At 41.0% G+C, this 24,288-nt stretch overlaps 2 protein-coding genes across 5 annotated transcripts in view; both read left to right on the plus strand.

Moving 5' to 3' along the window:
* Window positions 1–7,095: 7,095 nt before the first annotated feature.
* Window positions 7,096–16,721, plus strand: LOC110986830 (putative UDP-sugar transporter protein SLC35A4). Of its 2 annotated transcripts, none has more exons than XM_022249056.2 (4): window positions 7,096–7,276; window positions 11,242–11,887; window positions 12,243–12,371; window positions 14,936–16,721. In XM_022249056.2, exons 2-4 carry the CDS (start codon window positions 11,273–11,275, stop codon window positions 15,263–15,265), a joined length of 1,074 nt encoding a protein of 357 aa, XP_022104748.1. In that variant the 5' UTR covers window positions 7,096–7,276; window positions 11,242–11,272; the 3' UTR covers window positions 15,266–16,721. The 2 variants fall into 2 exon arrangements, with proteins under 2 accessions (XP_022104748.1, XP_022104747.2); XM_022249055.2 differs by having other exon boundaries at window positions 7,101–7,276; window positions 11,222–11,887.
* Window positions 16,722–17,156: 435 nt separating this feature from the next.
* Window positions 17,157–24,288, plus strand: part of LOC110986828 (carotenoid-cleaving dioxygenase, mitochondrial-like) — a 36,756-nt gene continuing 29,624 nt past the window's right edge. The window contains exons 1-2 of one of the 3 annotated variants that reach the window (XM_022249053.2): window positions 17,157–17,262; window positions 22,747–23,084. In XM_022249053.2, the coding sequence (XP_022104745.2) occupies window positions 22,868–23,084 (217 nt within the window). In that variant the 5' untranslated portion in view covers window positions 17,157–17,262; window positions 22,747–22,867. Of the gene's footprint in view, window positions 17,263–22,384; window positions 22,640–22,746; window positions 23,085–23,887; window positions 23,909–24,288 lie in introns of those variants that run through there. The other 2 variants (XM_022249054.2, XM_087149199.1) reach the window with 2 other exon arrangements.

The raw sequence follows: 24,288 nt of genomic DNA on the forward strand, positions 1-24,288 counted from the left end.
GCGTAAGCAAGACAACCCCTGTCATTTCCAAGACAGTAGGCTATTGTGTTTTGCCGTTGTGTGAATTACGAATGGCTGGATTGCACCTTGCATCCGGAGTTTGGTTTTGCTTGACTGACCGTCGGATTATGGGAGCAGGGAAGAAAGCGCAGCCCAGTTGTCTATCAACCCTCTTTTACAAAAGAGAGACTTCAATGATGCAGGTGTTGGGTGTGGCTACCAAGATGAACGTGTTACGTAGCTTATGAAATACAAATTCACTTGGAGAGAGGACAGAAAATGGCCGATTGACCTATTTTTCTATCCCATGTTACCAATGCCCAAAGACATGTTGCTATGATGAAAAACTTAAATCAAATTATGCGCCCTTAGAAAATAAATAAAGCTGTATGTGTGCTGCTTTGGCTAAACTGTCATAACACCAAAATTATCGGATCGTTCAAATCGCTTAAAAGTATTCGATCAATTGTAATTCACCATTTCTCTCAAACTACTTCGCTTCTGTATTAGGTCAGACGGTGTTGTTTTATTTATTATTTACTATTTATTGTTGCTTGGAAGGTACTAAATTAACGACAATTCTACATTAGGTGGGATACAATACATGTACATGTATGCCGAATAAAAACTCACTAGGTTCCTCCTTTCAGACGGTATAATGAATAATAAGGAAGGTTTTATTCCCCATGTATTTCAATGTGGGGTCGGGAAAAAGAGAAACCTCCTTTTGACAGCGTTAATTTGCCACTGATACTGGGGCAACTCTTTACATGTACCACTTCACCTCGAAACGGAAAAAGGAATTCACCATCCGTGGGATGTCGCTCTTTTATATCACGCACATGTTTCACTTTTTCAGAATTTATATAACAAAAGCGTGCCACGTCTGTGTTGCAACTGTTGCCATCATTATGGGGTAATTCTTTGAGAACATTCAGTTTGTGCACAGAACACTTCAGTTGAAATTCGACAGCCCATTTAAAATTTTTGAACAGTTCTATTTCACCACTTACGGAAAACGGCCATTAGAACTATAGTCTACAGTCTACGGTGATCTTTCACTGCAATTAAAAGATTAACTTGTCAGTGCAGTAACGATTCAGACAGCAACAAGGCTCAAGAAAAATACAGTTGTTTTCGTAAGCACTACGTAAGCGACGCTATTTTGACCCATCAGACGGAGACATTCGGCACTTGATCTTTCACTACTGCAACACTGGGCAACGGATTAGTAAAGATTGATAGTCCTAAATCCCCACGAAAGTAGAAGAATATCAATCAAAAGTGCATGCAGCCAAGGAACTATCGGGGGGGGGTGTGAATAGTTTCAAATGTACTTAGCTGACCCAACAAAATTTGTAAAGGAATGGAAAGATCGAGGATAACACAATAATGTTGTTGGAGAAACTCTAGTACACAGCTTGTTTTTTGTATCAAGTCGTCAACTTTTTAAATTTCACGTTTTTTTTCAATGGAGATCGAATTAGTGCACTGAGCCTTAATACTGGGAATTAATTTCATTTTCATCTAAAGTTTGTACTTTATTGATACCGCGCCCCCAGCACAAGTTCGCCATAAATACCTGGGATCGACTTGACGCGTTGCACACAAGGCCAAAGCTGCAAAGAAATATAGAACTGGATATACTCGGCGAGTCATTTTCATTGTGGTGATCTGAATTTAGCGGTATACAGCTACTACACTGAGAACTTTCTCGCAAAACGTATACCTGCGCCTCAATTAGATACATGTACAGTCAAACCTCATTAAATATGAGTTTCGAATTTTTACCTTGTAGATTACCTTCTGAAGGGTTGAAAACAACAAACAAAGAACTGTGCCCTAAAAATTCCCTTGTTATAGGCAGAGTGCTATAATTATTGATGAAGGACTTGCGCAAGTCTTAATTTGCGTTGTACAGCGCCCTTTTGTGGTATTACACTGCATTTTCTTCGAATAGCTTTCGATGAAAGGCGATCGACCTGCGGCGTTTAAGAAATAACATCGACCTTGTAAAAGGACATTTTTAAATTCCACTTTTTTCACTAGGCCTATACAGTGCTTTCAAACGCCGTACTTTATCCATTTTGGCATGCTTTCGCAAGCAAACGTAAGCAATCTGAATTTTGCGTACGCACTGACGAACTTACGCGAGCATGCCTGCCTCAAGAAGGCCCAGGGCACTTGAAAATTTTAGCAAAGCCTTTTTGTCGTGGCCATTTTCACTTTGGGCCTGCATATAACCCTGACGATTGAAGGCGCAAGATGACTCAAACAGAGACTTCGTGCGATGTACATGACTGTCACAGATGAAGTATGAAATATTTAGTGGTATGGTTGGAGCGACACAAGCCAGACATGAATAACAGATTGACTAGACAGGATGTTCAAAACAAAATTGAAAACTAGTTTTCAGTCTATGTAACTTTAAATTAACAGAAATATCCAGAGTGTAACACAACGATCTTAAAAGTAAACGAACATAGCAAATAAATTAAGAAACGAAAAGAATGAGCAAAACAACTGAAACGTAAAACTCAATGAACAAAATTTAATAACCCTTAATTAATACAAAACCCAAACAATAAACTAAAACATATGTATAGATGGATTGCCTTCCTGAAATCTGAGCTGAGCCCAAGCCTGAAAACCCTGCATGTTAGAAATCAAAAGGACGAAAAACACGCAATTCAGAAAAATGCAAATTTTGGTTGCATCAACTCAATTTAACATAGGGAAAGCATTCAAACTAAAACTCTGCATAACAAAGACATGCAAGTAACTGAACAAAGGGTTAACTCACAGGAAGCTTGAGAGGGACGGGCATATTTTCATGATATTAATGCAGGTGCATATAAAATTTTACCTTTCAAAGAATAATAATATGAAGCTTTCTTTACTAAGGTTGTTGCAAGTGTAGGAGTTTTAACATAAGAGAAACTTCTCTGGCCATTATATCGAAAATGTTTTCTTTTTCCTTTAAAATCAATATGGCCGCCCCTTCATGAAAGCGGTGAGGTCCGTGCACAGGTAAGCAACCCATGTAAACCTGCACCGGCAATGTTCGTGTACACTGTAGAGTAACCTCGATCTTTATAATTAGAGCAGTGTTAATAAATTCATAACGTTAATATTAATAATGCCTTTCATTTGGTTTTGCATGCACAATATTTCTCCGCAATTATAGACCATCTGTGTGAGTGACATACCATTGCAAAGAGTAACTGACTGGAAATTCTCCCCCTTCCTCCACTGTATCCGTTACCCTTCATGCGATACAAAAAAAAATTTAAAAGGCCAACACTACCTACAAGGTAATTATTTGCCCGGAAGTGCAGGGTGCAGAGAGTGTCAGCCTGAATTTAAAAGAAGTAGTACTCATATATCTCTTGCACAGAGCACGACATACCAGATCAAACGATCAACTGTCACGGTCACACCACCCAGAGGTGGCTAGAGAAAGTACCTCAAACGCCACCGGTCGATGTGAACTTGAATCGGAGGATGCGCATTATCTCCAGGGGTATTACTTGTTCAGGCAAGAACTCTGAGATCTATGACTGGTAAATGCCTGCAGGAATGCAAGAAACCAGATAATTTTTGTGTAGAGGTCATCTCCCCACTAGCACTGCGTACGTGCTGTGCTTCCCCGCTGTAGCAGGAGAACACCTTAAACACTACAGGTCGATTTGGAACAGAGGACAAAGGAGATGTCAGGGTTGAAAGCTTCCCTGGGAAAACAACAAATCCTGATATTTAGAGTGGTTACCTTTTCACTGTCCACTGAGACGTTAAATGTTATTACTGGTGGCTTGATTTTTTCAGAGGTCATTTCGACTTATGACAAACCTTTGTGTAGTAGAAAAATGTTAGTGAAACCACTTCAAACAACACTTGTTGATCACAGATTTCCTGGAGAGGAACTTGTACATTTTGCTTTTCCTCGTCGAAACCCATCGAATTAAATGGCATTGTAACAGAAACGGAAGAAAATCACAACACCTGGATAAAGACCAACTTTATTTTTCAGTTTCCCCTTTCTCCTCACCGGTGCATTATTCGGATATTGATCAAAGAGCGCCCTTACCGGTGAGCCTAACCCAGTGCCCTCATACGCCACAGGTCGCGTGTCTTGGGAAGGAGGGAACGCAAGTTTGCAGGGGACAACACTAAGGCGCTAAAACACCGAACGGGAAGAATAAACCTGGCCTTGAAACAACATTTATCTGAAATTCCACTTGTCGAATTTAACGAAGCTCTACAATTTCTCTTTCGACTGGGCTTCTTCCCAGGCCTCATATTACTGCAGTTTCCAATCAACCTGTGGCATTTGGAATGTTTTTTGCGGCCGCACGAGTTTGCCTTAAATTTTTTTGTATTATCATAACAGCGTCGTTACAAACTTTGATTTTTACGTTTGCAGTACATCCTGATGTTTGACATGGTTTTGCGACCAGATTTTAAACGGCGTGTGATGAGGGTCATAATTAATATCCCGCATAAATAGCAACCAACTTTTGATCTTGCAAATGTTTAGCACAAATTTAGGAAATGCAGCTCTTTCTAGATCTGTCGTCTAGGCTTCATTTGAGGTAAAACAAACACCCTGAATGTTTCGCGCAACGACGATTTGCAATAGACCTGCGGCGTTTGATATGGTTTATGTTGATGGAGTTTTTCATCGAGGGCGCTCCTCAACAAGCCCCCAAACAGCACATCGGGAGGAAAAAGTCAGTAGACCTAATTTGTATTTTCATACGGTGATATGACAGAGTTTTTCGTTGGAAGTGCCCTCATGGTTATTTCGTCAGAAGGGCCAAGGAAATGAAACCTAAGATGACTATTGCAGAAGAAATTGTGGATTAATTCTAAATCGACCCGTGACCTTTGAGAGAGTAATTTCTCGGTCAAGTTCTTGCTTAACTGTGTGTTGTGAGTCGTAGCCTCCAAAAATGTCTTTTAAAACAAATTTATCAGTCATTTGTTCCGGTTTATTTCCTGACCCGTTGTGGCTTCCGAGTCCTACATATACAAAAGCGACCTTTGGCGTTTAGGGTGGTATTATGCTTTTGGTTGTACAGCATGGAGTGTCAGAAGAGAAGGCCAGTGTAAATTGCTTGACCACTCATTATGCCAACAATAATCAGCACATATTAATCCTTACTGCGGCTGTATCTGGCATTTTCAAAGCATCTCATTTCCTGCGTCCTCCTCTCCTAATAGACCTGTGGCGTTTGAGATGGCCGCAGCTTTTACTATACGATGGAAAGAATACTCTGGCGCACATGTTAACGTAGAGTAAGAAAAATGTAAACCACTTTAAGGTCCATCCACACTTATAAAATGTTAAAGACCGGCTTTAGTCAACGCTTGTAGCGCCTACGTGTCATACGCTACGATCTTGTGTTCCCTCCGTCACGACGACGTGAGGCGTTTGAGGTGACTGGACATGGTTTACCGATGAGGGTGCTCCGAACAATACGGCTGCGAGAGTAAGGCGCACGGAGGTATACAAAAAAAAATCTGGACTCGCAATGCCCTTCATCAGCTTATACAGATCGTTGAATCCACTGGCGGCCATTCCACCGAGTCGAATACAAAGCTTGCCCGGCACAATGCCCGCCTTTGTTCTCCCTGGCGTCAATAGAAGCAAGCCAACCCACGCATTTGTATTCGGCTCGGTAAAATGGCCGCTGGTTGGCTTCTATTTCATACAAAGGCGTTGCAAGTCAAGTTTTTTTTTTTTTTTTTTATACGTTCCTGGTAAGGTAACGTATCAGTGAAAACTGACAAATACAGAAAGTCTGTCTTGATCCGCGTGATGTCGAGGCCTCTCCACTTCTTTTACCAGGCAAGTAGATTCGACAGATACTGGGGAGGAAAAGTGAGACACAAATATCATTCCAGGAAATTCCCAACCAATGAGTGTTGTTGGAGATGGTTTCACTGATGGTTTTCTGCTGCAGGAAGGGCTCTCTTGAGCAATGCCCACGGGAAAGTTAAGCCACCAATAACAGTGCAAGCAACCTCTCTCTACTAGTAGGCCTAAGTACAAAGGAAAACATTTTTTTTTCAATTCTCCGTCAAGTTTTTCACCCCCGAAATCTTCTATCTCCTATGCTCCAAATCGATCGGCGGCGTTTAAAGTAAAATTTCTGGATGCAGCACATGGTTGCATAATCATACCGGTGGTGTGCATGTGCTTGAGGGGAGAGGGGTAGTTTTGAGTTACAAAAAGAACTTACGATCTTTTAAATTCCGAATATTATTAGCCAAAGACATTCCAACTGAGTCCAATTCCCGGTCAAACATTAACCTTGGTGGTATTACGAGCCCAGGCTCACGGTTTTCACGTCAACCTGTGGGATTTGAGGTAGTTTCGGAGGCCTGTGCGCGACAGAGAGTCAGAAAAAACCGGAGTAAAATTATTAACGCGTCAGGTCATAAAAAATCAACACAAATCTATCGATTTTGCGGCTGTTTATTTTTTCAATTCACCCTATTTCCTGCGTCCTTCTTTCCGAATAAACCGCTTTTTCAGATCGTTAACACAAAACAGAAAATATCAAAGTTTATGAGCTACATTTTCAAGGAGCTTTGCTATATATTCTGACTGGGGAATAATGATACAATGTAATTAATTTTTGCCTCCGATCACAATTTTAAAACCTTAATTTTCGAGCGACATGATTTCAAGGTATGCAGCATCATTTTACTTAAACCGAAACAAATTAAATGATAATATTACATTACATTACAAGCAAGAACAACTAGGCCTAGTTAAACACCATGCAACATGAAATCTTTATGTATAAAACAACTTGAAGGATCACACTCGCTAAACGTGTGAAAGTCTACATTTGATCACGAAATCATGATGCCCTTCTTTGATGGGATCCCTTTACGTAGTTCAGTGTTCCACCTTAGGCTTTTAATTAAGACAGAACGCCGACTTAATTGCAACGCACTGTCGTTATCGTTTCACCGTGACTGAGTCAAGAGGGGTCGGGCTGCATACATGTCCATGTACAGTTCATGTACTAAATATTACAGAGTACGCATTTTCCTGCATGAATAATGCAAGCTCCCCGGCTACTGCATGACCTGTTCTGTCCTTTTGACCTGCAGAGTGCAGTCATGGCGCGCTGCAGAGGGTGCAGACTGGCAACAGTTCAGGCTATTTAAACCCCTGCTTGCTGATACATTCATTTGCGGACGAGGACCGTATTTCACTGCTGTAATATCCCTAAATCTGTCGAGTGACTGCTTCATTATTGTAAGTACGGTGTCTTTGCAATGAGAAAACGTTCACTTTTCCGTGGAGGAAACTAGGAAAGTCTCACTTAAGCTACGCTTGTAGCGATCACATACATGTACATGTACACATTGTACATGTACAGTAATGTACATGTACTTCTACACGTACATGTACACTGTACGTCTACGTCTGGGTACATGTACTGTACGCGTGCATAGACGTCGACCAGGCTAACAGGAAACGCGCTGTGTTTTGTTACTCGTTGAATGCACGTGTACAATGCAATCGCGTGTACAGTGTACCTTTACACTGTACATGTACATGCACATGTAGCCTACATGGTGTATTCTCCTTGGTATCATCTGGAGACATGCATCCTATTTTTAGAGTACAACACATAGAATGACATGTGTCACTGACCTTTGCATCTCTGACCTTATCGTGGGTGTACATGTATTATGCTGCTATTTCGCATTCTTATTGTGATGCTGAAAGTCTTGTGCCCCATCATAATGGGGGCTCGACAATCGCGTCCCACTCCATTGTCGATATAAAGGCTGATCACAACCGCAACCTTCACTATCGTAGTTATTTCCTATTCCATATTATTTGCATTGTGATGGGAAACATTCCATACATGGACATCTTTTTCCCTTGTAGTAACATATCAGCCCTTGTGAACCCATAACGTCATAAAAAGTCAGTTTCTTTGAAAATACTAATTTTTCAGACCGATGTCATAATGTTTGTGCACGGGGTGTTATTTGATGTCAAGATCCTTATCCTATTACAAAACTGCTGCAAACTACCTCCTGACTACAGTGACCTAATAAATACAAACCACAATATGGAGGGCGTGAAGTTTCGATCCTATAGCAGAGTCTTTCTCAAAGAGAATCCTTCTTTTTGTCAAGATATGCAACTCTTTCCCGGTGTACATTCTAACCTCTATTTCACACTTAAGCCTACATTTACATCGTATGCCAGAACTGTGAATCTCGAGGTGCAGATAAATACACCTAGAGAGAGGGGAATGGGGGCAGGTTCCTGCCAGTGGAATTCCAAGTCCCCGGGGTACCCATTAGTTGCATTTTTGAAGAGTATTTTCACCCAATGCACAGGCTGCAATTAAGCATTCAGATATTAGGCGAACATGCCCTTTTGAAAAATCCCCTCAGAAACGTCATCCTTGTATCATAACGCTACTGGAACGGTTACCCAGGGTTTCCTCTGGGGTACTGATATGTGTGAAGTGGTCGAACAAATTTTACCAAAAAGGCCTAAAATAAAGTAGTTCATATAGTCTAATAGTATACATTTACTCCAAAGTTCCCCTCTAAAATAAATCGGTCTTGTATTCAGTGCCCCTCTTTACCATTTTGATTTCTGAACGATTTTAAACTGATCTATTGAAACATTTCGAAGTTGTTTTGCTTTTTCCTTTCATCTTTTCTTTGTTTATTTTAACTTTTGAATTGATGCTCACGAAAATCAGTGAGGTTGGCCGCCTCACACTTATATAGGCAGGGGAAACCCTGATGGAATCTGCTGAAACCGGGCTTTTAACAGAAACTTAATCTGGAGCCGGTTTCAAAGGTTAATGTTCATTAATTTTTCACATCATTTTCACTGATGTAGGACAACTACATGTATTTAAAGATCAATTAGGTTTTTTGACATAAAATAGTTATTTAACAGGGAATTTGTTATTGTTACCAATATCATGACTAACGTGACAGCTTTTCTTTGCATTTATACAAAAAATCGTCATTTTGGTAGCCTCAGTTCCACCTCGAGAATGCTCAGAGTTAAGAAAAAATGCGTCGATGAGAGTGGCAAACAAATCTAGCGATTTGATGATGTCATAATACGGCTCTAGTCCCCCAGAGTTTCTTGACCTTGTGGCCGTAATATTGGGCTTTAAAGCGCAAGACCTGAAAAAACGGATAAAGTAAGTTAGATGTCATTCTCGGCAAATGACCAATGCCTGAAATTCATCACTGAAGACCCTACACAGGTTCAAACTGGGATGGTTCAAGTTCAACTTTATCATACGATCCAGTATACGTTTTGATCAACATTGTCGATGGAAAAGCAATTCCAAGTCACTCTCACTGTCCAACCTCTTTTAATTCACGCCCGCCGGCGCGTTCGCCCCGATTTAATGAAACACTCGTTTAATACGAGCGATTCACAATAGTGCTCCACCAAGAGTTTGCAACGCGTTGGCCAATCATGATGTGCGAAATTTGTCGACCCAATGCGCGTTTAGAAAGGGTCGACAGATTTCGCCCGTTGTGATCGGCCAATGCGTTTGACACTGTTGGAGGCGCACTTTTGTGAATCGCCCCCATTGCAGAGCCGTCATGTGACGTCACCAAAACAGGCTTCTATGGAATATGCTCCCGACGACTTTCGTTTTCAGTTTGCCTGATATGAAGGAGGACTTTAACTGTTGCTTTTTACGGCAATCTCTATTTTGTTTTTACATAATGGATTGTTTAAAATATAACCAAATTTCATAAAAAGTGAAAATCTGAATTACCAATTTGATTGTTTAAAGTAAACTGTTATAATTTCCCTGCACGTCATGCACTTGCGGACGAGTGGATAGTCGTCCCAAATCATGAACACGTGTGGCACTTACTTGATGCACCTCATGTGATATAATTAACCCCAATAGCACATGTTCACTAGCACCTACTGACTAGATTTGTCCCAAAATTATGAACACTTGAGGTGCTTCTGTGCACGTTAAGTGTTAGTTAATTGGATTAGCACATGTTTACTAGCACGTGCTGGCTAGCACGTATGTACATGTGTTTGCCCCCAAAACATGAACACTTGAGGTTCATGTACTATTTTTGCACCTCGTGTTAGTTGACTCCACTTGGACTTCTTTACTATAGCACATACCTACTCATTGGTACATACATGTATCCAAAAATTAAGAACATTTGAAGTACATTTACTAGTTAATATACCGAAGGTGCTGGTTGCATCCGTTTACCAGCCCTGAAGATGAATACATCAAATGAGTCTCAAAATCACACTTGCGTGGCCCTTTGTTATCAAAAACTATAAAACGCATGGTTTATTTCTTATTATTGTATGAAACGGATGTAATTTTATTCACGGTCGAAACAGACCCGTTACAAGATTATTATAAATAAACAAGTGTATGCCTTCAATCTGTACAGCATATCAAGTATGTGGTGCACACGTATACACCCACCTACCACTTTTATGTGAATCACACCTTGCCCATATGTGTAATAAAACTGGTCATGTTTTCGACGTCACCATGACGTCTTAAAATATCCACATGACATATCAGGTCGAAGTTACCCTATGAAGGTTACTTCTTGTGTTCATGTTGAACACAAATTAGTTGATGCTCTCAAAAGAATGACATTAATATAATGTTTTTGTTATTTCCCTCGTTGTAAGAGAACATTAAATATATCAAGAACCAAACAGTTTGTACCTCGACTATCAGCATGTATAAGCGTATTCCACTCAATTAAGGCGTACTGTTTATAAAATGCATGTACATGTATTTATCTAGTTTTCCTGCTTTGAATTATTTGTCCTGTATAAACTGAAAACTAAATAGAAAAAACCCATTTAAAAAAATCCCAAACAAATTTGAGTTACACTGAAAGGATGCTTTACGCAAAATTTCACTGAATTCCTCGCTAAGGCTTTTCTTGGAGTTAATACACAAGATTTGCCGATGATAAGAAAACTCCCCCACTTTCGTCTGAGCGGCTCTGTTCGATCCGAGCAGAGCGGTGACTTGCAATGGTGACATGTACTTCAGAATGGCATTACATTCAATAACAGTTATTACTCCATGGGAGAAATGTTACACTCTCTTGAAAGCTCAATAACTTTGTGAATTCCTGCACTGCTAATACAAAGAGAAAACAAAACGGGTTTTGTCTGGTTTATTTTCTACAGTCATGTGATTTTTCACCCAGACCGGGACCATCATCAGGGCAAGTCGACAACATGATAATCGAAACAGTAATTGAACCTATGACAGGTCATTCAACGCCACAGCCTGGTCCCCTTGCTAGGGGCATATATGCTCTCATCCTCGTCCTTTTTGAAGTGCTTATTCAAACAGTTGCATTTGCTGGCAGACATTTCAACACAACTAAGCAGTTCCCCATCTCGACCGCCACGCTCGTTCTCTCGGTGGAGCTGACAAAATTCGCACTTTGTTACCTGGCATTCTGCGTTCAGCACAGACGACTGCGTTTCATGCCGTCACCAGTGTTTCTCCTTCCTGCAGTTTTCTTTGTCACCGCTAACAACCTCTTCTTCCATTGTCTCAACTACATTCCCCCGCCCACTTGGAACGTTCTTCTTCAATCACGCTTGGTGTTTGCTGCATTAGCTAGTTATGTTATCGTTGGGAGGCCTTTGGGAAGATGGAAATGGCTGGCGATGATAACTTTTTTGCTAGCAGCAACATTAGCAGTATTATTATACCCTGAAGTTGGGAGATTCAAGCCTGCGTATGAAAAGGATAAGAAAGATGATACTGCGAGGAGTCTGTGGTGGGTTATTGCAGCGGTCTTTGGTGTCACTTGTTCTGCTTTCTCTCATGACAGCGCCGAGGTATTTTTCTTAAAAACTATTATGTAATATACTGGCCTCATATGAAAGTTTCCGGCTTCTGTTGGCTTCTGTTGGAATGTTTATTCTTTGGTATGATGGCATCTGCTTAATGTATAATTGTTGCTGGGGGGTAGTCATTTGCTTTAGCCTTAAAGGGCTAGGCCTTTTTGCACTCTTTAAAAAATTGGCTATCTCAAGCCTGATCTTTGACAAACCTCGCGTGGATGTAACAGCATACAATATGAGAACATTTGTGAAACTGCAGTTCAATCCAACATGTAGCTTTTGCTGATCAGGTCGTTTGAAGTTCAATTATAATGTTTAGAAATTCAATTCTTTTCTTGCACCTTCACAGTACGTCAGTAAACTTTGTAGTCGACCAATTACAGAGAAATACATTCAGCTCTATTTCTTCAGTACAGTTCTCGCTGTCACGTGGGCAGAGCTCAAAACCAATGGCAACCTGTTGCTGATGGATATGAAGGTAATATTGCATTTTAGTGCCATCACAATTTAGTTCAAAATAAAAATCCAAAACTGGACATGAGAGGAAAAAACAGTTAAAGAAAATGCACCTTTTCTGATGTTTCTATTTCTGTTGTAGCTTTTTGCGAGCCTATTTGATCAATGTGCTGTTTTATTTAAATTTGACTAAATTCGACTTGCACTTAGACTCGGACTCGACCCTAAAGACACCACGAGACTGTGCATTTACGGGTACGGTGGATGCCGCTATAGCGAACACCGCTGTACCGAACATTCGGCTTTACCGAACATCGTCCTTGGCTCCCAATATTTTGTGCATAGAACCTACCGTTTGTAATTCCCGAACGTCAACATGATAAAACAGTCAGTGTTTTTTTTTTTTATGTTGGAAAGTGACAAGTGGACTTTATTTCCCTATGGATTAGGACGGAAAGCCACTAGTTGTCAACGGTATTGAATAGACACTGGATTTGCGACTCCACATGATCGGGTGCGGAAGAAAACCTCGCGTACGGTGGCATTGCACTAACAATAGTCTTAAGAAGGCGCCGCTGATACACAAATCAACCGAGATTCGCTACGGCATGTATCAGAGATCGATCCTGAGCGGTAGTTTCAGGAAGTTTAGGATAAACTTGATATCAATTTTTTGACTCAAGTTTGAATAAAAAAACAAAAATAATAATCAGATACATTTCTAGAAACCTTAAACTGGAATGCAACGGCAAAACATCACGAAAACAGCAAACCAAGGTATCACAAGAGGGTGCACTTCGGTTAGACAAGAGAGGGCGCTATTCAACATGGCAACGAAACGTTCGGCAGTTAAAATCGCTTCACCGAACGACCGCTGTACCGAGCATTTAGCGCAAACCCCGTCTTGTTCGTTATAGCGGTGTTCCACTGGTACATGTGTTTAGAAACCTTGTACCCGTTTCTGTGAAGATCGAATACCCTTAAGAAAAATACTTGCATGCACATTCATAAATAACAACACTCTTGTCACTTAAGTTTAAACCACGCCCACTGCACATGCACTGCTCATGCATGTAGAATTACATGCATTGATCGCCGCGCCGTTAACGTGGACCCATGGACCGGGAAGTTACTGCGCAAATTTAGCGATCGTCCAATGAGAGCCTGAAAATGCTTGCGCGTCCGCCATTGTGGCGAAGTCATTTACAAATTAGTCAGTCTTGGGCCAATTAGACGGCAGAACTCGATAGCGGACTAAATCGAGCATATGGCGCGCGCGCGATTTCTATTGCGCCCTCTCTTAACTTCATATCACCAATCGACGGCTCGGTACGATTAGGACAGAGATAGATCTGCGGGTTGTTCTTTAAGTGTGCTTTAACTCAAATTCGAAGTGAAACAAAAACCTTAGCATAGGGTACGCAGAAGAAAAAAAGAAAAACAATGGGAACCGTTTTTCTTCATCGGCGGTCGTATATACTTATACGCAGTGCTGGCCCATCACGAATCCCCGCCCAAAATAATTTGTTTAACCTGTTCAGTGAGGAATAAGGAACTAATGATAAAACCTTACACCGTCGTACTGTTTTAAACTGCAGAAAAGACATTTCCTAAACGTATCCCTAAGGCTAGAAATGTATTGCGTGTATCTGTAGGCAGCTTGCATAGGTGTGAAAGTCTTGTGCATGCAACGTCGACGTGCACGGTTTTGCTTTTGAAATTCTGAAGTTATAAGTTGTGTTTGTAAACTCAGGACTGGCGGCAGTAGTAACTCATACAATATGGGTCCGACATCGGAAATATAGGATGTGAGATTGTATAGCTTAGCTAAACTATCCTGAAATTCAACTGAAGCCTTGATGTACGGTTATCAGGTATCTGGTAATATGCACCAACTACGTGGAATACATCTAAAAGTTTTATTTGAAAAACAACATGAAATTGCGATTTTTAAAATAATACAGTATAGATGTAACAGCACATTTTCAAAGGGCATTTTTAAAAAATGTTTTGTCATAATTTGCCTAAATTTCACATAAATGTAGTTGTTTATTATTTTGTTTTGCATACTGTTTTGATGTTTTCTTTGCAAACCATGAAGAATAATTTATGTATTGAAATAATTATTGCGGTACTTTGATTTTTCAACCCTCAATTTCTTTAGGACTATTTCTTGCATTGTAGTCATATCAATGTCAATGCATTATTTGTGCTTTTCATGTTGTCCAAAGCTTGGGTCGAGGACGGGCAAAATGGCAATATTTCTAAAAAGGACCGTCCAGTTATATTTTTCATCCGTAAAAGAATCTTACTGTCCTGTTTCAAAATTCCAGCGCTATATTTCTTAAAAATGGTTTACAGGAACACTTTGATTTTCGGAGACGGACATGGACTCAAATTAGGAGGACTTCGACTCGGAAATAGTGGACTTGACAATCGCACTGGTGCAAACATCCGGGAAAATTTCCAAATACACATTCGCATTTACCATTCGTGCTGTTCTGTTCTATTGGCTCGTTCTCAGTTTTAAATTTAAAATGCGGAGGATATAATCACAAAGGATCTTATAATACGATTTCCCTGCAGATGTTTTTCCCGTTGGATTTCTACCTGAGTATCTTAAACTTAATCGTGGGTACGTTGTGTGGTCTTGCTGTCACGTCCATCTCCACGAGTAGACTCTCCTCCCTTGCCGATGAGGCTTCCTTCATCACAGCCTGGATTTCTCCTCTTCTCTTCCTTGCTTCCACACTTGCCTGTTGGTTAGTGTTCCCCAAGCAGCAAGGCTACCCGTACGCTGTTACGGCGTTAATATTCGTGTTCATGGGGATAGCATCATTTTTATTTTCCATTCACACTTCGCCACTATCGCAGGAACAGCGTAGGGTAGGCCTACCCATAGGGCAGGAAGCATGACATGTCCTCTGTTTTTAAAGACTATCTATGATGGTTTCTTGTGGTCTTATATAAGACCAGTCATCAGCATTTTTTTAAATATGAAATATGCACTTCACTGAATACGTAAAAAATGCATCCCAATATTTTATCCCCCCAGAAAAAATGCGAGCAGGTGTGTCGTCAACATACATGGTAAAAGCAAGCCAAGGAGATTCGCAAGTTGTAAACCCAGTGTGCTTATGTATAGGCCTACCTTTAAGTGTGTCATTCGTTCACAGAGTCTGCATCTAACATGTTACTGACCCCATGACGTTTGACATAGGGGAATAGACGTACACAAATAGAAGCCAACTAAACCTATAAGAAGGCAAAGTCGAGATTGCAGTATGCAACCAATACAAACTATGAGGGTGTTGCCTGCCATCAATGTAAAGAAGGCGATCAAAATTGTGAAGCGAAAAATGGAAGTGATGTTAGCTTATATACTCAGAGTGCATTGTGGAGGTTTGCATTAAACACTCTATTGCACTTACCCTTTGAATTCTAACGATTCGTCTTCCCATATCCGTTCTGTACTGCTGTGTTGCATATTCGTTTTCGTCAGTAAGCCTGAATTATGATAGATTGCATATTTAAAAAAAATAGCAAACAGAAATACAGAAATTCACACCCAAACTTTCCGGGCGCAAAATTCTTTCGAGTTTCACAAAATATGAGCTATTTTGTTACCTTTATAGCCTTTTGAAAGGCCTAGATGTTACAATGGGGGCTTTCACTTGCTTTTTGGGAGCATTTTCATTTTCTGGTAAAATCACTGTGAACAAACTATTGCAAGGGTATTTTGCTGTCGTTTTGGTTTTATGCTGATTATATGTGCATATTCTTGAGCAAACACGTAATTTTATACCGGGAATGAAACCTCATAAGTGCATTTATTTGTTTTGTCGGGCTTTTTTATAAAGAATTTTTCACTAGATGGGCAAGTGTTAAAGTAATGTACCCATCGGCTTGGTTTCACCGAAGTTGTCAAGAGCGCTCAAACGTTTATGCACTTGCACCTTGAATTTGGCAATCAATGGGGGAAATTGGACTAGATGGGCAAATGGCTACTAACATTTAAGTAAAAAAGACTTGAAAAACATCTCACGGCAGTATGTGAGTCCAGGTTATTGTCACCAGTCATGGCAGATTCGCTTGTTGGTAACAATTTTTTTTGCATGCCCTTTGATGCCGTTCCCTTGATTATTTTTGTAATTTTCCCCTTTCATGGAATAGCAGTTTGAAATTTTATCACGCATGAGTTGCTTGAAAATAGGCCAATTAAGTGTGTGCATGCCCAGAATAGGTGACGAAAATAAGCACGTTAATATTTTATAAGATTTCTGGCTTTTCAGTGCTCGTAGTTTAGTTTTCTCATATGGGGCTATGGTGTATGTTATTTCATACATTAAATTTATAGAGAAATTGCACCTTATAGAATAATATTTTGCGTTGTAGACTTCTGTGTTGTATAATCTCTCAAAGAAACAAAAAGAAAATCAAATTGTTAGTCTGATAGTGGGAAAAGGTTAATCTGCGCTTGCGGTTGCGACTTGCAAAAGGTTAAAAACCTTTACTGCACGTTGTAGTCCAATGAAAGATAGAGGGCGGTATGTATGAGTCATGCCCAGAGCGAGCTGGACGTGTAACAAACTGACGCTGGAAACATTTAAAACATTTCCACTATCATTCCAAATGACATAAAAGAGCACTATGATTTGCAGACTGTTTTTGAAATAGTTCCTTGGTTCCGTTTTCACATCATTTTAATTTTAGTCTGATAGTGGGAACAGGTTAATCTTCGCTTGTGGTCGGGACTTGCAAAAAGTTCAAGACCTTTTACCGCATGTTGTAGGCCAATGAACGATAGAGGGCGGTATGTATAAGTCACGGCCAGAGGGGTGGACGCGTAATTTTTTTTTCCTAGAGGTTAGGGGTAATTATATACGGGATTGGATAACTGGAAGCTCGATCAGGTGAGTGGACACTTACAAGCTTAAGTGCTAAGGTAAACGCTGGGCTTTACTTTCCTATCATAAAAAAATCCTCCAACTAATTCCCCACCAAGACAAAAAATCACTACATGTGGACTAGAACCCTCGGCTTGTTGGTTCTAAGTATAACGCTCTTCGAACAGAACTGCCGTGCAAGTCGGCTAGAGAGGCAATTTTGTTGTGGCTTATGCTTAAAAGTTTGTGTACCCATTTGTGATAATTACCCTCAACCTTCCGAGAGAAAAACACTTGCACAACGGTTAAAATACGCCCATTTTATTATAATTACCCCTAACCTTCCTGGGGAAAAATTATGCGAGCTGAAGATTCCTGACGACCCATCGTAAGACCTTTGATTAGGTATTGCCCACGGCTAAAAATAGTTCATAACGCAGCATGTCAGGGGTCACCGGGGAAGTCAGGTCGGGATGCACTTTTCATAATACACCATGGCACAAAACGCACTAGAGAAAAGAACTCATTTTGTTGACAAATGACAGCAGTATTTAACCAGCCATTTGGTCGATTGCCCTAAAGCAGGGCAGAGATTTCTTGTCACATGTGGGGGATGATTTCTGAGAGCTCAACACTGGCTCTATCCCAGTTGAGATTGTGACGCTGGCAAGTACAGAGTACGGTGGTGCAGGCTAAGGATGTGTGCATAGTCACTGCAGGGTTCTCCCCGGGATATTTTAAAAGTGTGGGCGGATTTCTGTCCTTGTTCACTAACAAATTGCATTCTAGAGCATTTCTTGAGCTTTTCACTAGTGATTTCAAATGGAAAAATGACAGATTTAAAAGTAACTAAGTGCTACATTCTAATGATTTTTTATTTTTATTTTGTTTCTACAAATATGTTTACATTGCAGAAAAGGTGGTAAATGACTCCAAATTGACATATCTCTTGATTGCCAGTGTCACAAAGTTCTATTTTAAAATTCCTTGTGTGATTGTGTCCCTCTCAAAAGTGATCTTGCTATTAAGTCATTGTCATCTGCTGTGGTAATTAAAGCAAAACGAAGTTAGTGTTTGAGGAAAATATTCCTCAGTGCATGATGTGCATTATACCGATAGGGCCTACATTGGTGTTTGCTAGTGCATGTGCTTCAGGTTTTTGAATTACTGTACGTTTAACAGAATTTATAAGCATGTTTGTAGTAAAGAATTGGGGGAAAAACTTTTAACTACTGCCCAGGGCAATCACAATTATGAACGAACGTTGAGACAAATTGAATAATTTTGGGCACAGGGAAACTTCCACTCAACCATGACTCAACTTACAGGCAAATGTATTAGGTCTTTCCCCCATTAAATATAATAAAAACTGAAAAAATTATTGCTCTCAACATTGTATTACAATACCCATAATTAGTCACATTTTTGAAATACAAAAAACACAACAGTATGAAGGTCAGGCACGTGAGGTTTAGATGCAGGGCATCAAAATTTATCGTGAATTCTGAAGTTCATATACATATCATAGCTGCGCTGTTGCCAAAATATCTCTTAAACCACGTAACTTTGTAAACTGAAATTGAGAGGAAAATTTCGGAAAAGTCATGAAGTAATAAAAAAGGGGAGAAAAGCGCTTTGGAAACAGCGCTTAATGCTCACCATGAAAACTGGAACACCACGGAGAAAATCGCAAAAGTCAATCCGTATCCACCCTTGTACAGCCCGCGGCACATGCTACCACGCACAGGCTGCTATGATGACCGGTCGCCGCGCAGGCAGGGCCCGCCGCGTCGCCTGATGGCCACTGCTTAGGCAGGGAGGGCGGCGGCCGCTCGGAAAATCAAGATGCTGTTCATCGCTCTGCGGTCACATGCGCTCACCTCACGATCTAAAAACCATTCTTTCTAAGGTATTTCTGATTCAATTTATTTTTTTAAAAATGCATACGTAGTTTCTTTCTCTCGTAGATGTCACGAAGAGCTTTAAAATGCCACTTGGAAAAATGCCACTTTTCACTGATGAAACCTCCATTCATGCAAAATCGACGGAAATAGCGTGGTCCCTGGGGACAGAATTCTTTTTAGCTGTAATCATTTCCACAGGGATACATACTGTAGAACTACGTTTTGGTACACGCAAACGATCCATGCGGACAATCTGCGCGCAGTAGCCCATTTCGATTCCTACTTTTGGACGTGCAATGGTAGGCCCAATACCGTGCACATCAGGGCGAAAAAAATAGGTATCGGGCACTTTTTTGCGTGTCAGCAATGATAGGCAAATAATAAATTGCGCGTATATCAGGCAGATACGCGGTTGTACGTGGGAAGAACCATGAGTGAGGGACTTGAAAAGTGTGTATGTGGAGAGGGAGATGATTAAATCAGTAATCTCGCCCTCAAGAGGTGGAGGACGGATGTATCCCCCATCCCACGGGATCTCCTTCCATGCCGTAAAGAAACATTTTAGACGTAGGCGTAGTATGTCATATCTGTCATGTTCCTCTATTCTTGCTCTATATGCTTTGACAAAGTTATCGCTGCGGCGCTTATCTTTAATACAAAACGAGCCAACAAGAGGATTTCAATTTAAGCGTTAATTCAAGAATTCCAAGACCCAGGTGTGGCCGTAAATACACCCATTACTATGACTCTTCACATTAAATTTTTGAGTGCGTCTTATACTTGCGCACGTGCGCTGATATGGTCCATAGTATAGACGGACGAAAATGAACAACCATCGACAATGCCATCCGAATGTTGACGACAAGTTAGGAATAATTGCCGTATTCGGAAAGGGAAGGAATTCCTCCGTTTCGTCACTTGACAGCGGGTGATACTGGACCCGTAGCCTACCCAGACTCCTCAGCTCAGGGATCCAGACTAGGACATGCCATACCGGTACCTGGCTTGTCCTTATCGCTCTTTACATGTACATGGTGCATTCCATTAAATTGGTAAATTTATGCCCAAGAGGCTCCTTACAATTTTTGATTCCTTAACTTACTTAAAACAAGAGGTGTAAAATCCGATCTGATTGTAGAAATGTTTATTAAGGATGTCAAGAATTTGGCCCTCCCTATTCCCAGGATTTCGCCTGTAGAGCCAAAGTTGACCTCTGATGACACGCTTCTAGAACCCTTGGATAGGAAAAATTACGTGCAACTGTATAAAATTTTTAACTTTTCCCCGTTTGTTTACTTCTTTAAAGAATCACCTCGGAAAAAAAAATAGAAACTGAAACAAAATAACAGAAATATCCTGCCGAAAGTTGACTTCTCACTTCCAAAAATCTAAAGTATATAAATTCCAGTGAATATAAATTCCAGAATATAAATTTCTAGCCTATGGGTCCCCTATACCCTTGACTATCTTCCCCACACTTCCCTCCATCAGACTGATACGCCTCATCACTGGTTTGCCGGCACTCTGCTGACCCCAAGTCATCGGTTGGATCCAGAGTTAACAGCGCACACGCTGAGTTACACACCCGCGAATCCCGTTCCACGTTCCACCGCTTCCGGGTTACCTTTATAACCGAGCTATCCACTTCTGTCCGGCACACTCTTCTGAGGACGGCCAGAGCTCAGTGGCCGAAACATCTAGTTAACACTCACCGGTTCTTTTAAGAACCACACCTCGCCTAAAAGAGATTGATTCCATGGCGTACCCGCAAACCTATTTCTCATCTTAAAATCCCGTCTCCACACCTCACTGCCCTCTATACACACTTAAGCTGCCTCATCACTGGACCCTCTGCAGTCTCCTGACTGTGCGAAACGTTGAGAACCACTGATTCTTTTTAGAACCCCCGTAAATCAAAAAGAGATATGCATGTATGTATAACCCTGGTGCTAACACAAACCTATCTAGTTTACTAATTGACGGAGTGAACCAGCTTCTGGATCACCTGTCAGATTCCAGTCTGGATGGAGAAAATTTTTAACTTTTCCCCGTTTGTTTACTTCTTTAAAGAATCACCTCGGAAAAAAAAATAGAAACTGAAACAAAATAACAGAAATATCCTGCCGAAAGTTGACTTCTCACTTCCAAAAATCTAAAGTATATAAATTCCAGTGAATATAAATTCCAGAATATAAATTTCTAGCCTATGGGTCCCCTATACCCTTGACTATCTTCCCCACACTTCCCTCCATCAGACTGATACGCCTCATCACTGGTTTGCCGGCACTCTGCTGACCCCAAGTCATCGGTTGGATCCAGAGTTAACAGCGCACACGCTGAGTTACACACCCGCGAATCCCGTTCCACGTTCCACCGCTTCCGGGTTACCTTTATAACCGAGCTATCCACTTCTGTCCGGCACACTCTTCTGAGGACGGCCAGAGCTCAGTGGCCGAAACATCTAGTTAACACTCACCGGTTCTTTTAAGAACCACACCTCGCCTAAAAGAGATTGATTCCATGGCGTACCCGCAAACCTATTTCTCATCTTAAAATCCCGTCTCCACACCTCACTGCCCTCTATACACACTTAAGCTGCCTCATCACTGGACCCTCTGCAGTCTCCTGACTGTGCGAAACGTTGAGAACCACTGATTCTTTTTAGAACCCCCGTAAATCAAAAAGAGATATGCATGTATGTATAACCCTGGTGCTAACACAAACCTATCTAGTTTACTAATTGACGGAGTGAACCAGCTTCTGGATCACCTGTCAGATTCCAGTCTGGATGGAGGATATGTGTGAAACTGGCCAGACAGGTCGACGTCTGGTACGGTGCAAAATCTCGGTATAGCACTGTGCTCATCCACCGCTGCCGATGCACCACTGGTCGTGCATGACGGGCGAGTCGCGTCTCCTACGACGCTTCGAAATTTGATCAAACGGTGAAGAGCCATAGCCATACTAGTGGCTGGTGTAGTCTCACATGGAGACACCGCATGGCGAGTTGCCAAATAGACACATGGCACGCAACATAAACTATTGAAAATATTTCTTACAGGAGTTTTTCTGGATGTTTTTACAAAGGACATTAGTCACGATATACACGATAAAGTGCCAAATTTAAAAAAAAAAGTGATACCAATTCATTTTATGTAACGTCGTCATTTATTGTCCACAGAAGCCAGTATCGAAAAATCACACGCAATTTTTATTGGTACTATTGAACCCTACTGAATTCCGTACCATATTCGACTGTCAACTCGACTTTTGGTTTTGTAAGGACTTGCTGTCACAGAGCATGAACCAAATTTAAGTTCTTCAATCTGGTTTTAGCCAGCTAATGAACATATTTGTAATGATGGCCTCTAGTGGCTGTAGAGGATTGATTGAAGTACATGTATAGGCCTATGTCTGACCATGGAGGTAGAATCACACCTCCATGGTCTGACGCGACATTTCAGGAGGCGCGACTGAAGAATATTCTCTTTTCGAGACTGGTAATACAATTATTTTCACAGAAATGTACATGTACATTGTTTATCCCCGGACAGTTACTTTAACAAAATAATCCAATCACATTACGTCATGCATTTGTCCTTCCCAGCATAAGGTGGCCCAAACTACTCTGCAGTGCCGGTGAGAACAAAAGCGGGCAGTACAGGTGGATATGTACGGAGTCAGTGTTGGACCGTGGTCAGTGTTGAAGCAGCGAACGAGAAGTGAAAATGGCGGCTACTGGTTCAAAGGCAACAGGAGGTATCTTGTTTAGTCTCGGGAGTGCTTGGCGGAGACAATCAATGACGACATTGCTTCGTGCGAGCAGTGCTTCAGTACCATCGTACGCGAAAGCGTCTAATGTCAGTGAGAATCCTTGGCCAGGGCACGCTCTCTGTTACACAGTCAAAAAAGAGCAGCCAGAACCACTGCCAACAAAAGTCAAAGGTTTGTCACTTTACTTTTGTGTCTAGTCTATCAATTGTTTCCCAGTCCATCGGAGGCCCCAGGACACTCCTATCCATGACATTTAAAGCAAGATATGGGACGGAGAGAACCCTCCCTCGCCTTTGTGTTGGTCATTTTTTGATCAGATTCTCAGGAATTCTTTACAGACTTCTAGGGGGATGTGTTGGGTAACAACAGTCTAGAGTGTGTATAGGGATTGGACAGGTAAGAGGGGGTACCCCTCCACCCCATATCTTGCCTGGCATAATCATTGCATGAACTGCAATTTGTCCAAATCAGCCAATTTGTTTGTTAATGCTATTTACTTTGTAACTTTCCATGCACTCCTTTCATTTTTTGAGTTTGCTGCTTGGAGAAAAACCGAGAAAATGCTGTTCATTTTTACCACTAAAATGCAGCTTGTGTAATTTGTCTTGCAAAAAATCCATGGGTGTATAATCATAATCATGGTATATAATGTAATGCCCAGGCGAGATCGTCGATCTGCAGACCAATTATGGCCCTCCGAAAATGTGTTTTAATCACGGCTTCGTGTAGTACTAGTGGTCGGCAGATTTGCTCTTAAGTTTGATTTCCTCCTTCAGCAATGGATCCTTGCTCTATGAATAACGCAACGTTGAAAAATTGCCGAACAATTCATTGAGCAGTGAAGCATGGAGCTACAAAGTGACTGCACTGAGTTACCACAGTTTACACAGAACTGGATAGGAGCGGCCATGATCGACTGTGTGCTGTTCCCTTTGGACCATACCATTGCATGCATTTGTAGGGGTGATTGTGAGATGATAATATACTCGCATGAGGTACATGTATAGTTCTTTTTTCATAGAGAAACCTTCATTTAAAACCAATCTAAATTCTCCTTTAGCCTATAATCAAAGTTAACTATCTATTTTATCAGTGAATAATGAGTTTGGGCGTACTGAAGGTACGTTGGCCGTTTTTAGTTTTACTTGTTCAGACTCTGCCAAAAGCTTAACGCACCACACCTTGCATTTTGGTCGTGCCATGGACTCTTGTCACCTTGATGTCATCAGCAAATGTACATATGTACACCGTAATCTCAATCAATGCAGGACTGGTAAATGCCATTTTATTGCGATACTCAAAAAAGTTGAACAGCAGAATATCGAGACTGTATTTTCCAGAAACAGTCAGCAAATAAGCATTTTTTTCAAATAGG

Source organism: Acanthaster planci, linkage group LG19, assembly GCF_054643075.1.
Source record: "Acanthaster planci isolate LZ-2023a linkage group LG19, COTS_SCS, whole genome shotgun sequence".
In the NCBI taxonomy this organism is placed as follows: Eukaryota; Metazoa; Echinodermata; class Asteroidea; order Valvatida; family Acanthasteridae; genus Acanthaster; species Acanthaster planci.